Source organism: Balaenoptera ricei, chromosome 15, assembly GCF_028023285.1.
Source record: "Balaenoptera ricei isolate mBalRic1 chromosome 15, mBalRic1.hap2, whole genome shotgun sequence".
Taxonomy (NCBI): Eukaryota; Metazoa; Chordata; class Mammalia; order Artiodactyla; family Balaenopteridae; genus Balaenoptera; species Balaenoptera ricei.
This window is the reverse complement of record NC_082653.1, coordinates 54419373-54432916: the sequence shown is the minus strand read 5'-3', so window position 1 is coordinate 54432916 and position 13544 is coordinate 54419373. Positions and strand designations below refer to the sequence as shown.

Genomic DNA, 13544 nt, shown 5'->3' with positions numbered 1-13544 from the left:
TATTGCCGCATGATTTTATTACTATAAATAGACAGTAAAAACGAACAAAAACTAGCCAGAGTACATCAAATGGTAGCACACGCAAGTACAAGACAGGGCAGTGTGCACCCTGTCCTTCAGAGTTACTGGCACAATACCGATGGCGAGAGGCCGGGGTGCTGGCCGTGAGAGGAGAGGGCTGAGGAGAGGGACACGGCCGCCCTGCCTGTGTGTGCGTGTGTGTATGTGTGCATCGGCATGCATGCACCCACGAGCACGTGGTGGGTGGGAGGGGAGGGGAGGCAGGGAGCCAAGGGGCCGGGGCAGGCTGCCCCAAGCGTGGCCTCTGTTCACAGGCTCAACCGGAGGGAAAAGGAGTCATCCACTCCCCACTGCCCCACTCAACAGAGCCTCAGGCTGTGCAGCCGGCCGCCCCATAACCGTCCTTCCCAGGGCAGCTCCTCAGGAAGCGGGACCCTCTCTCGCCTGCCAGGAAAGTGTCTGCACCCGGGAGCTGCAGACCCACCCACTGGGCTCAAGGTCCTGCTGGGGAAGCTCTCGCCCAGGGGAACCAAGGCCAAGCGTCCCCTCTGCCTTTCTGTTACCCAGAAAGTTTATCTTTAAAAAAAGATGAGGTCACCTCAGATGGGACCCTCATCCCCTGGCAGGTCCCACCACAGGAGTCCCAGACAGAACAAATCAAAGAGAAACGCTAAGTGGCATCTACATGGTGAAGAGGGAGCAGAGAAGCCGCTCAGGCCCTCCCGGGGCAGGTGGGCAGCAGCGCCACCGGCCGAGTGGAGACCCCCACCCGGAGGGTCCGACAACATGGGCTAGGCCGCCTCCGAGAAGGTGTGGGGCTCAGAGAAGGGCCCCTGGACACAACCGCTGTTAATGGCCAGACCCAGACCTGGCCTGACTGCCTAGCCGCCCGGGGTGGGGGGCCAAGCTTGTGGGAGGTGGTCCCGCAGGGCTGCGTAGGGAGGGGGGAGGGTACACGCACACGGGGAGGGGACAGGCACTGTTTCCTTCACTGAGACTCGGACCCCACTTCCTTTCCTCCCACAAGGCCCCCGTGACGTTCCCTGTGAAGACTGCACTCTGTTGAGTTCTCAGGCATCGACGGGCCCCCTACGGACTTGGGGGCTGGATGAGGCCCAACCAGGCTGCGCGTGGGTGATCAGCCCACAGGACGTCTGGGGGGAACCCCAGAGCTCAGCGCCCAGGACAGAAAGCCGCCATCCTTCATCCTGTACCATTTATAAATACATTGACCGTAGAAAAAGGGGGTTGTCAGAGAGGAAGGTCAACTGTGCTCTTCAATCAAGGGTCACACGGCCCCTCGGAGCCAGTGGCCACACAGGGCGTGCAGACTGGAGAGGCCAGGGGTCACGCTGGAGTCCGGGCAGCCCCTCGGCCAAGTCTGGGGAGCTGAGGGCTCCATGCTGCCAGCCTGGCCAGGCTCTCAGAGTGGGGTCAGCTCAGCGGCCCCAGGGTCAGGACTGGGGCCACCAAGTGGAGGCCGGGGGGGCCCGGTGGTGTGGAGGCTGTGGGGTGTCTCCATGGAGGTGGACCATCCTGCAGGCGGGAAACAGGGAGGAGGGTCACGTTTGGCTGAGCTGCCCCACCTCACCGCTCCCTTCGCCCGCCAGGCTCTGGGTCCCCACCAGCTGCCCTGCTGTGTGTCTGCGGCGGAGCACACAGAGGGCCTGGTGACCCCAGCCCCCGCGCCCTGGAACAGAAGGCAATGGGGCACCTTGGCTGCCGGCTCCCGGGTGCCCCGCCCGTGCCCGCTCCGTGCTTCCTGGGCTCTGACAGGCCACTGGATTCGGCTGGAACTCGGTCACCCCCGATGGAGGGGCGCCCAGAGCGGCCCCAGGAGCCCCTGCCTGCCCTCCTCGGAGGCTGTTCCCGCCATCCCCACATGGCGCCTCCAGGATGCTGTGATGGGTTCCGTCCCTGGCTCAGGCCGCCCCAGGCGCTGGTGCAGGGGGAGCTGCACACCTCTCAGGGCCGTGCCCATCCACACAAGGGGCCCCGGGGCGGCTTCAACGGCAAACCCAGGAGCCCCCGCGGCCTGCGACAGACTTCGGGGACTCGGTGAGGGACAGTTTTCTTAGGAGCCGTGGCTTCACGTGGGAAGCCAGCTCTGCCACACAGCCCACAGGACAAATACAGTTCCTAGCAGCCGGGTCTGACCCGTTTCCTACTTCTGGAAGTTTTACCTAAGTGGCAACACTCAACATCTCCCACGGATGAGAATAAAAGTGTCAGGTCCTATTTCAGCAGAGAGTAAGATTCGTCAACAAGAAATGATCAAGGAAGACGAGAAAGGCCTGTGGGGGAAGGCAGTGGGTGGAGGGACCCCGCCCCGCAAGGCCGACACAGCCCGGGCTGCGACCCCACCCACACTCGTCTGGAAACCCTGGGCCACCGAAGGCGCCAGGTTCTCTATCTCCAGACTTGCTAGTGAGGCTGCTGTCACCTGAGGGAGGGGCAGGGGCCCCAGCGCATCCCCTCCCAGTGGTGCTCGCAGAACTGTCTTCTGTAAAACGTCTGTTTGGGTCGCCCGGGGAGAGGGCACCTCCCTGTTAGGTGGGGAGACCACTTCACGCAGCCGCCTCACAGGCTGACATCAGCGCATGCTGGTGTTCCGGAAGGTTCCAGAGGTAGGTCGGGGGACAGGCTAGTTGTCAGCGATGGCAGGGTCTCAGCTAGGGCTAAGTCACTGATCCTGGGACCCTCAAGGCTGCAAGAGCCTGACTGGGCTGCCTGGTCCAGATGGGAAATCCTCTGGTTCCAAAAGCTAGCATCAGACCCTGCAGGACCACCTCTCAGGGGCACCTCTGCCTTGGTGTTTGGAGCGCTCTGGATTCTGAATCCAGGGCCCCAGAGAAGACACAGCTGCGGAAGGAGCCCGGAAAATGGGAAGGAACCCCCAGCGGAAGCAGGAGAGGGAGGGCGGCTGGGGCCCTCTCTCCGGCACCCTGCCAAGGCCGCCCTCAGAGCCCCCGCCCCGCGTGCGAAGGCGTCACGTACCAGCTTACTTCTCTAAACCACCAGAGCAGGAGCCGGGCCCCAGGGCTGCGCAGAGGAGGAGAGAGACGGAAGCTCGGTTAGCAAAGCGCTCAGAGGGACCGGCACGTTCCAGGGCAGAGGCACCGGCTTTAGGACAAGGTGCCAGGGTGGGGGTGGGATATGATGGAAACAAATGCCACACAAACCGATGTGCTGACACAAAAGAGACACATGCTGAAAACGCTTCCTGAGAAACAGCTCTGGGCCCAGTGCTAATGAAGAGGAACCCAGCCCAGGGAAGGACGCAGGTAGCCGGTGGGGGGTGGGCTGGGGGCTGGGCACAGCGGAGCCCAGGAAGGGCCCCCACCCCGCAGGGCTGCTGGGACGCCGGACATCTAGGATTTCTCCATTTTATGGATTTGCCCCCATCTCCTTTCTTCCTGTCTACGGGATACACTAAGATTCAATGAATCACGCTCCATCCAGCCAGAGAACGAGGTGCTGTTAAAAAGAATGGAGATCCCTGTGTGTGTGTGTGGTCGCATTCTTAAACACACACACTGATGTGGAAGATGTGCAGGGTCTCCGCTAAGCGAAAAAGCCCGGAGAGAACAGAGGAAGCGGCGTGGGAGTGGACGACTCAGAGGTGTGTATGTCCACGAGGACCCCTGCCTGCCCCCCAGGTACAAGCAGCCATGCTTGTGAGGAGGGGATACAGGACACCCACGTGCAGCCTCCTCTCCGCTCTGGCATCGAGAACCAGCCCCACCCTGCTGTCCGGTCAGGCCCCACAGCCAGCTTTTGGCCTCTGTGGCCTCTCCTCTACCACCTCCACAGCCGACTGCCTCCACCCCCAGTGTGGACCTAAAGAAGGCCCGAGACATGCGCTGGGGGGTCCAGAGAGCCAGAGGTCCCGCTCTCACCCGTGGGCTGGGCCAGCCGGCTGTGGCCTGTCCTGAGCTGCAGGCTCCTGGACGCTCCGTGGGCCACTCGAGGCGTGAGAAGTGAGGGGTGGCACTGCAGAGGCTGTGTGCACTCAAGGTGCCCTCACCCACACCCAGGAGCCGCCTGCAGGCTCAGGACTCACTCAGGGCTCTAGGAAGCTGAGTCCCTCTCCTGACCGCCCCCCAGCCCCCGACCAGGTTTTCATCCTCATGATATACTAAGTCCTCTGGAATCCTGTGTTACTCTAAGGTCCTAGACACAGCTTTCACCCAGGGGTTCCTTTGGGTAGGCCCGTGTGTGTCAACGAACCAACTAGTGCCCGCCTTCCTCACACCTGGGGACCCGCTGTCCCCTAACCACACCCTCTGTCTGCACAGGCCGCTGCTCGTCCAGAAGCCCAGGGACAAGAGGCCCTTCCAGACCAAAGCACATCACAGTTCCCCCAATGCCCAGGCCAGGGGACCAGGCAGTGGTGGCTCCTGGGACAGGTAGGGGCGAGGAGAAGGGGCTTCCCAGCCACGAGGAAGCAGCCAGGCTCTGAGGGCAATGTGGCTTTTTATCTTGATTCCGGAAACCTCAGGTGGTGTCCCAGCAGGCCTGGGCACAAGCTTCTGAGAGACCCCAACTCCCGTCCCGTCTTTGAAGCCCAGGACTTGAACCTGAGGATCTTGACCCAGAGGAGCAGAGAGCAGAGCTAAGGCCACAGGGCCCTAGGTGGGGGCCTGGGAAGGGGTGGGAGGAGAAGCAAGACCCCTTCCTGCTGCCCTCGGGCCTCGCTGGCACCTAGTGCCCCAGCCTGTGTCCCCTGCCCTGGCCCGGACATGCTGCTTCACCCGGGACCAGGGAGCCTGTGAGTCCCAGGCCAGTGGTGGAGCCTGGTGGCCCTCGTCAGGCCTGCGGCCGGCGGGGAGGTTTCCGTCTTCAGCTGCCTGGGCAGAGGCCCGGCTGCTGGGGCACCCAGCACAGCCCAGGGATGAAGGAAGATAGCAGTGGCAGTGGGACCAGATTTGCCCGCCTGGCCTTAAACAAGAAGCCTTTTCTGCCTTCCTGAGGCTGAGCTGGCTCCGGGATGAAAAGGGGCCTCAGGCATAGGCTCTGCCCCAAAGAACCAGGGGCTGCAGGGTGACTGTGTAATCTGGGCCTGGCCGTGCTTTGGGGGTCAACGGAAGGAGCGTGGGCTCAGAGCCAGGGACGGGGAAGTGGGCTTCCCCCAGGCCTGGCAGGCCCCCAGCGCCACCGGCCGAGTGCCGTTACCTGGCAGGTAGATGTCTGCAGCTGCGCTGGGCTGGCCTCGGCTGCAGGGCTCAGGGCTGCCGTCCTGCAGGACATTCTCGATAGATGGCACTCGGCTCCCTGCAGAGGAAGGGGCAGGTTGGGGACTGGCAGGCAGGAGTCTGGGACCCCAGACCCCACCCTGGGGCCCAGACCCCACCCTTGACTCCCCCTCTGCTCTCCCGGGACCCAGAGGTAGACGTCTATTTTCTTTCTCTTTCCTTTTCTCCTACCCACCAGCGTGGGGCTTTATTTTGTTTTTATTATAAAAACATCACATACCCACATTTAAAAGACAACATGGAATGGTAATAGATCTGACTGTCTCCTATCTTCCTGGACAGGCAGGTGGGCGCTCAGCCCTCTGACCCCCAGGCCTGCAGCAGGGAGCTCACATGTGGGGAAACAGGGGGGTGTCCTCTCTCTCACACATCAGTTCTCAGCCCGGGACTTGCAGTGTGCTTGTGGGGGCGTCCCCTCAGGCAGAAGAGGGACCTGGATCCTGTGACAGGGCCTCCGGAGGGTCCCCAGTCCTGGCACATGCTATGTGCAGGCGGGAAGAAGCCACAGCCATGGAAGGTGGGGAAGCTGAGGCCTGAGAGGCAGAGGGACCTGGCCCTGCACGCCGGGTAGGAAGGGACAACACCATGCTCCTGGGGGACACCTTAACCCTGGCACCATGCCCAGGCCCAAGGCCCTGCCCAGCGGCCTGCAGGCAGACATGGGTCACCCAGGGCAGCACTGGCCAGGGGCCACCCAGCACGGAGGGGGTCACAGCGCCAGGGTGGCTGCAGGTTGCTCTGGGGGCCTTGACCACACTTTGGCCACCCCCTGGCTCTGTCATTCTCAACTAAAGGGCCTTGGGCCTCCCCCGACACCAACCCTGAGCCTCAGTCTCCTCATCTGTCTGACACGGGGAGGAATGACCAGGACTGCAGAGGAACAGCGTCTTCCCAGGCGGCAGAGAAAAGCTTGGGAGGTGTCTTATCACCTCCCGTCACCTCCCCGCTCACAGCTAGTGCCGGCAGCGGTGGCTGGGACTGGACCCCAGGGGGCTGCCAAGTGCTAAACCCTATGCTCAGGAGGGGCACCAGGCCCCTTACACAGGGAACACGCCGGGGAGGGGCCTGGCTGAGCTGCACACCCACTGGCCGTCGGCTACCCCAGGCCGGGGCAAGGCCCCAGAGACCCCGGTGGGACCCTGCCCTGGAGGGAGGGGCACAGCCCAAGCCCAGGAGCATGGAGCACCGACCGTGGGCAGAATCAACCAGGCGGGAAGAAAAAGGGCTGCTACCACTAAACGGATGGATAGGGAGAGAAAACCAGGAGCGGCCCAGGGCTGTCCTCCATGAGACCGTGTAGGAACCAAAGTGTGTGGTCCCAGGAGGGCAACTAACACAGCTTGGAGAAACTTCCGGAAGAGCCTGGAGGCCCCGCTTCCTGCCGGGCAGGGAGCACCAGGGCCTCAGCGAGGAGAGGGCTCACCTTGCTTTAGTGATGAAGTCTCGTCAACCTCCTCCGTTATGAAGCTCTAGGAAACAAAGGAAAAACATGCCTGGACCCTGGTGCTGACAGCTGGGCGCCGGGCTGCAGGTGGCCGGGGAGGGCACAGGGTGAGTCGGGTCCAGGACAGGCAGCGCCTTTGGGTGCGTCACACACAGCGCCTCCTACGGCCCTCACTGGACTCCACCCAACAGCGCCCACCTGACAGATGAGGAAACGGAGGCTGGGGCAAGTCACAGCAGCCAAGGTCGCCGAGCGAGGGAGTGGTGGAGCCTGGGATCTGGGAAGCCAATAGGCAGGCAGTGGGGACGGGAGGACAAATGGCACGCCTGAGGAGGGCGGGCAGGGGCCTCACCTCGGGGGAGCTGCTCAGCGCCATCCCTGCCCCGCTCGGCGGGGGCGGGGCCTCCGAGTCATCCTCTTCGTGGATGGGGGACGACGGGGACCGCAGGGTGCTGGGGACAGAGTGGGCAGAGGACAGAGGATGAGCAACGCCAACCCCACCCAAGCCAATGCCCCAGCGGGGCCAGCAAACGTGCACTAGGTCCGGGGAGTAGGAGGCCCTCCACCTGCAGCCTGCACACGGCGCTGTTTTCAGGGGAGAGGGGAACCGCTATGGTATAGGCTTAGGGGGAGGGCTGGGCAACAGCAGGAGAGACCCACGTGTCCTTTTGTATCTTTGGAGTTGTTTTGTCACAAGTATAAGGCACAGAGGCCGTGGGAGTTTTATAGAACCTGTGCCTTCTTTATACTTTTCTAGAAAACCAGCACACGTCTGAGCAAAGACTAAACACAGCAGGGCTGGTCGCTGGCACCTCCAAGTGTCCAAGGGACCAGGACTGACCCTTGCCCGGCCCCTGGGCATGTGGCCCTCGAAGGTCCCTTACATCAGTGATGACGATCCTGTAATCGCCGAGCAAGGCCAGGGCTGCCTCGTGGGGCACAAACAAGGTGGATGAGGTGCACCTGGAGGGTCCCGCACACCTTCCCCAGGGGGCTGCCGGCGGTGGCCTCACCTGTCGGGGGATTTGCTCCTCAGCTTGCCCTTCTGGAGGCCGCTTTCCATGATCCGATCGATCCCAGCAAGTGGACAACTGGCCTGGGACAGGCCGTCTGAGACGCCCGAGTAGGTGATCTCTTCATAAAGGGGGGCCGAGGGGATGGCTGGGGAGGCGGCCCGAAGGCCGTTGAGCGCCTCGAGCAGGGAGATGGGCTCGTAGCCAGGCGGGATGCTGTCGGAGCTCTGCAGGGACAGGAGCAGGTGAGGGACGGGCCGGCCAGGCACCCTGCCCACTGCCCATGGCCACAAAGCCCCAGACGCCGGCCTGGCGCCCCAGGGATGCTCTGCTCTCTGACCATCTCCTGTCCACTCCACCTTCTAGGGACTCACATCCCCCTCCCTCAGAGGGGCGCCAAGAACTCCAGAGCAGCATCGGACACCCCTGCCCAGGGCGCCCTCGGCCATCAGCTGCAGCTGCAGCCCGGGACACCCAAGTGCCCCACTCGGTGCCCAGGATGGAGGAAGAGAGGGCCTTGGCCAGCCCGTACCTGGCTTTCTGCTCCTGCCTGGTGGGCGCAGAGAGTGAGAGAGGGGTTAGTGAGAGGAGGGGGCAGGAGCAGGAGGGGAGCAAAGCCATGGCAGAGGCGGGAGAAGCTGGTGGGAGCGTGTTGTCTAGGCCAGGAGGACCTGCCCGACACAGGGGCCCAGCCTAGAGACTCTCCGTGGGCCGGACGAGCAACTTCAGGGCTGATATGGGCTCCAGGGAGCCTAACGGGCACCTCCTCAGGACCAGTCTCACCCTCTCTGGGAGTAGATCCAATCAATAGGCTGAGTCTTTGCTTTAGGGTTAAAGGCAAAGGGAGATATTAGGCCTCCCAAGCCAGGGGGCTGGGCAGCCGCCTGCCCTCACTCTCGTGAACAAGGTGAAGGGCAACGCTCTCGACATGGGACTCCCGCCTGCCCGGCTGACCTGTGAGAAGCAAGGGAGCTGCCCTTCAGGGAGGTGACAGAGTGACCCTAGGGACCAGGGGGAGGCAGAGGAGCCGGGTGGGGTTCTCTGTCCTCAGCGAGCACCTCGTGGGTTCCCTGGGACCACGGTGCCTGCATTTGTCCCAAGCCACCCCTTTCCCCTTGAAACAGGGAGAAAACCTCTCTGTCTAGGCTGACCCTCAGTGACCCCAACCCTCTACCATCTTCCAAAGGGGCCCGGGGCTCAGCGGAGGCTCTAGGCAGAGGCCCGGCCCAGCCGCCACATGCTGTCTGCCCCCAGCCTGCTCCCTGAGATGCAGGAAAAACAAGAGAAATACAAGTGTTGGCCCGCAGAGCAGGGATGCAGGGCGAGCAAGCATGAGGGACGTTTGCAACAAGAGCGGCAGCCTTAGTTCCGCCTCCGTCATTCCACTGCCAGCAAGAAAAAAAAGGGAAACAGGGCATCAGGAGACCACGGGCAGAAGCAGAGCTGGCGAGAAGGGGCGCCCGGGGCTTTCTGCCGACAGACCTTGAGCTTTGCTTGTTCCACAAAACTCCCTTCCTGGGCAGGGACGCCGGGACTGGGGAGAGTGGATTTGACAGATTAAATGAACAGAACACGTTAGCCTGGGGTGAAAGTGACTTCCCATTCTTGTCACTGGTGCAATAATCAGGGCACAGGGCAAAGACGTAGCCACAGGGCCAAACACACTTACTGTTTCCCTTTTAGGTTTCTTGCTGGCCAGTGAGGCAGGGTGCGACTTTGATTTTTTAAAGGGACACTGTCAAGATAAAAATCATAGATTTTACCGCTGCCACCCCCCATGCGGCGCTGGAGCTGGCTGGCTGGGGTCTCCCTGGTCTGCTGGTCTCCAGGTGTGCCATGAGCCAGCGCTTCGCAAACTCTACATGCATGTAAATCGTGGGGACCTGGCTGAGCGTGGGTTCTGCCTTGGGGCCTAGGTTGGCTGCGCCTGCACATCCTTGCAGCTCTGGAAGAGCCCATCCCCGTCCACAGCGGCCACTCACGGTCTGGGTCACCCTGAGCAGCAGGTGCTGACAGTGGCCAAGCGCTCCCCACAAGCGGGCCCGGCTGGGCACAGGGAAGGGACCCGGAGGTCCCAGCACAGCCTCACTGACTCATCACCAAGTCTAACTCCTAAAGGTGGGGCTAAAGCCCCCGAGGACCCCCACTCTGCGGTGATCTTAACAGACTCACTGGAGGAAACGCCCAATTTGGACTCTAGTACTACTTGGAAATTGCTCGTGCAGGGAACGTGGCAGAGAACAAGGGCCACTTACTTGGGACTGGAACCTCCAGAGAGGAAGGCGCTGGCCCCCTGGAGTGCGAGTTTAGCACCCAAGCCCCAGGCTGCCCTGCACTGTGGGAGGCACTTCGGCTCTCAGGACAAGAGGGATAAACATGGGAGGATCCTGCCTGACCCTCAGATGCCAGGGCAGAAACCCGGAGAGGCGACAATAAAAACCCACCACCTGAGCCCACCCCTCCGTGGAATAGCAAAGCTCCTCTCTCGGGGGCAGGAACAACTCAGTACTGTTCTTCTCTCCACCAAAAACATGGTGCTGGAGAAAGTACACACTGTTCTGAAAACAAGTCCACTGTTAAATGGCTGAGGGCCTGGTTTCAGAGCCGGAAGCCCTGATGCCTACGGGCCCCACAGGCTAAACAGTGTGGCTGGCCCGGGAGAAGCGGGGTGATGGCACCCCAACCCGAGGGGCAGCCTTGCTCCTGATCCAGCAGCGAGACCACACCTTCAGATTTTGAAAGAGAAGCCAGAAATCTGAGTCTTAAGGAAAATTCCTAGACTTTTAAACATTGGCCCAATTTTCAGAAATGCTGGGCTGAACACATCACACCTGCTGGCCTGGGGCAGGCGCCCTCTGTGGGTATGCCAAACCAGAGGGCTTTGGCTCTTTTTCCTTTTTATTATTATTATTTTTAAAAATAAATTTATTTATTTTATTTATTTATTTTTGGCTGCGTTGGGTCTTTGTTGCTGCGTGTGGGCTTTCTCTAGTTGCGGTGAGCGGGGGCTACTCTTCATTGTGGTGCGCGGGCTTCTCATGGCAGTGGCTTCTCTTGTTGCAGAGCATGGGCTCTAGGCGCCTGGGCTTTAGGAGTTGTGGCTCGCGGGCTCTAGAGTGCAGGCTCAGTAGTTGTGGTACACGGGCTTAGTTGCTCCGCAGCATGTGGGATCTTCCCTGACCAGGGCTCGAACCCGTGTCCCCTGCATTGGCAGGCGGGTTTTTAAGCACTGTGCCACCAGGAAAGCCCTCTTTTTCCTTTTTAGAGAGTTGGCAGGGCCTCTAAGAATCACTGGATCCAAACAACCTCAACTGAGAGCCAAGAAAATAGGCTCACTGGCTGACAATGCTCAAAGCCAGCTGGGACCTAGGAGCCAGGAGCCGGGCCTACCCCCGTCCATCCTCAGTCCTTCTGCCCCCACCTGCCCACCTCAGCGACCCGCTAAACCCCACCCTGTGTGTCTCTCCACGTCTCTTTCTGTGTCTCCCTGTCTGCCCATCTCCCAGCATCTCCCTTTTCAACCTCATCCCCATCTGTCTCTCCCTCTCTCCGTATCTGTCTCTCCATGTCTCTGCATTTCTGTGTCTCTCCCTCCCTATCTCTGTCTCTGCCCACCTCTCTCTCAAGGTCACCTTGGTGGAGCAGAGGTGACGACACCACGGCTCAGACTCAGCAAAGGGTCACCTGCATCTCAGGCTCTTGCTATTGGCAAAAGCAACACCATCCGGCAGCCAGAGCTCACTGGGCCCAGCCTGGATCACCCCACGCATTTTCACAGCTGCCCGTCGGGGCCAGGCAGGTGAGCCAGAGGCCCAGAGGGCTGGCAGGCAGGGGTGCTGGCCAGATAATCTGGGTCCTGGCCTGGCACCGCCCTGAGGGCAGAGCCTGGGCAGCCTCCTCCAGGCCACACCTCCAGGGCCTCCTGACCTACTGGCTCCCACCAGACCAGCCCCACCAGGAGCCAGGCGCTGTCCTAACATGAAGGCGGGCCCTGCACAGTAGGCAGGGGCTTCCTCCAGGCCCCTTTTCTCTCCACCCCCACACCCTCCAATGCAGGAAGGAAGAGGCACTTACAGAATGTTCATCGTGGTCCATGCTCTGGGCCAAAACGGGGCTGAAGGAGATGGGGGACAGGGCTCCTGGCTTCTTCCTCACTGCCCGGATCTGCAGAAGGGCCCGGAAAGCTGTGGCGGAAGGACAGGGCTCATGTCAGGCAAGGGGCAGCACCACTGAGACCCTCCAAGTTTCGGGGACACTGACCACCCACCCACCCCGCAGCAATCCCAGGACAAGCCACGTTTCTGAGTCGAAGGCAGTATTTTTTTTGACATAAGTCTCAGTAAAATTTTGAGGGGTATGTCTCCTCAGGCAAGGGAAACAAAAGCAAAAATAAACAAATGGGACTACATCACACTAAAAAGCTTTTGCACAGCAAAAGAAACTATCAACAAAATGAAAAGTCCACCTACTGAATGGGAGAAGATATTTGCAAATAATATATCTGATAAAGGGTTAAAATCCAAAATATTCAAAGAACTCATACAACTCAACATCAAAACAAACAACCCGATTAAAATATGGGCAGAGGGGCTTCCCTGGTGGCGCAGTGGTTAAGAATTTGCCTGCCAATGCAGGGGACACGGGTTCGAGCCCTGGTCCGGGAAGATCCCACATGCTGCGGAGCAACTAAGCCCATGCGCCACAACTACTGAGCCTGCACTCTAGAGCCCGTGAGCCACAACTACTGAAGCCCGCATACCTAGAGCCCGTGCTCCACAACAAGAGAAGCCACTGCAATGAGAAGCCCGAGCACGGCAATGAAGAGTAGCCCCCACTCGCTGCAACTAGAGAAAAGCGCGCGCGCAGCAACGAAGACCCAACACAGCCATAAATAAATAAATAAATTTATATTAAAAAAAGATATATGCACCCCTATGTTCTCTGCAGCATTATTTACAATAGCTAAGATATGGAATCAACCAAAGTGCCCATGAATAGACAAATGGATAATAAAGATGTGGTGTATATACAATGGGCTACTGTATATACACCATAAAAAAGAATAAAATCTTGTCATTTGCAACAACATGGATGGACCTAGAGAGTATTATGCTAAATGAAATAAGTCAGATAAAGACAAATACTATATGATTTCACTTACATGTGGAATCTAAAAAACAAAATAAATGAATAAACATAACAAAACAGAAACAAGAGTTATAGATAGAGAACAAACATCTGGCTACCAGATGAGAGTGGGTGGGGAGAGGAAAGAAATAGGTGAGGGAGATGAAGAGGTACAAACTTCCAGTTGCAAAATAAATGTCATGGGTATGAAATGTACAGTGTGGGGAAATATAGTCAATAACTATGTAATATCTTTGTATGGTAACAGACCATAACCAGACTTACTGTAATGATCATTTTGAAATGTACAGAAAATAATTATTATGTTGTATAACAGGAACTAACACAGTGTTGTAGGTCAGTTACACTTCAAAAACAAACACACAGGGGCTTCCCTGGTGGCGCAGTGGTTGGGAATCTGCCTGCCAATGCAGGGGACACGGGTTCAAGCCTTGGTCTGGGAAGATCCCACATGCCGCAGAGCGACTGGGCCCATGAGCCACAACTACTGAGCCTGCGCGTCTGGAGCCTGTGCTCCGCAACAGGAGAGGCCGCGACAGTGAGAGGCCCGCGCACCGCGATGAAGAGTGGCCCCCGCTTGCCGCAACCAGAGAAGGCCCTCGCACAGAAACGAAGACCCAACACAGCCAAAATAAATAAATAAATAAATAAATTAATTAAAAA

General features: G+C 59.4%; 1 protein-coding gene across 5 annotated transcripts in view; it reads right to left on the bottom strand.

Moving 5' to 3' along the window:
- Positions 1–13544, bottom strand: part of MGRN1 (mahogunin ring finger 1) — a 61691-nt gene continuing 48147 nt past the window's right edge. For 2 of the 5 annotated variants that reach the window (XM_059895983.1, XM_059895987.1), the window contains 7 exons: positions 11808–11917; positions 9403–9468; positions 7734–7960; positions 7073–7172; positions 6700–6745; positions 5197–5295; positions 1–1557 (listed from right to left, as the gene is read on the bottom strand). In XM_059895983.1, the coding sequence (XP_059751966.1) occupies positions 1445–1557; positions 5197–5295; positions 6700–6745; positions 7073–7172; positions 7734–7960; positions 9403–9468; positions 11808–11917 (761 nt within the window). In that variant the 3' untranslated portion in view covers positions 1–1444. Of the gene's footprint in view, positions 1558–3018; positions 3064–5196; positions 5296–6699; positions 6746–7072; positions 7173–7733; positions 7961–9402; positions 9469–11807; positions 11918–13544 lie in introns of all 5 variants that reach the window. The other 3 variants (XM_059895985.1, XM_059895986.1, XM_059895984.1) reach the window with 3 other exon arrangements.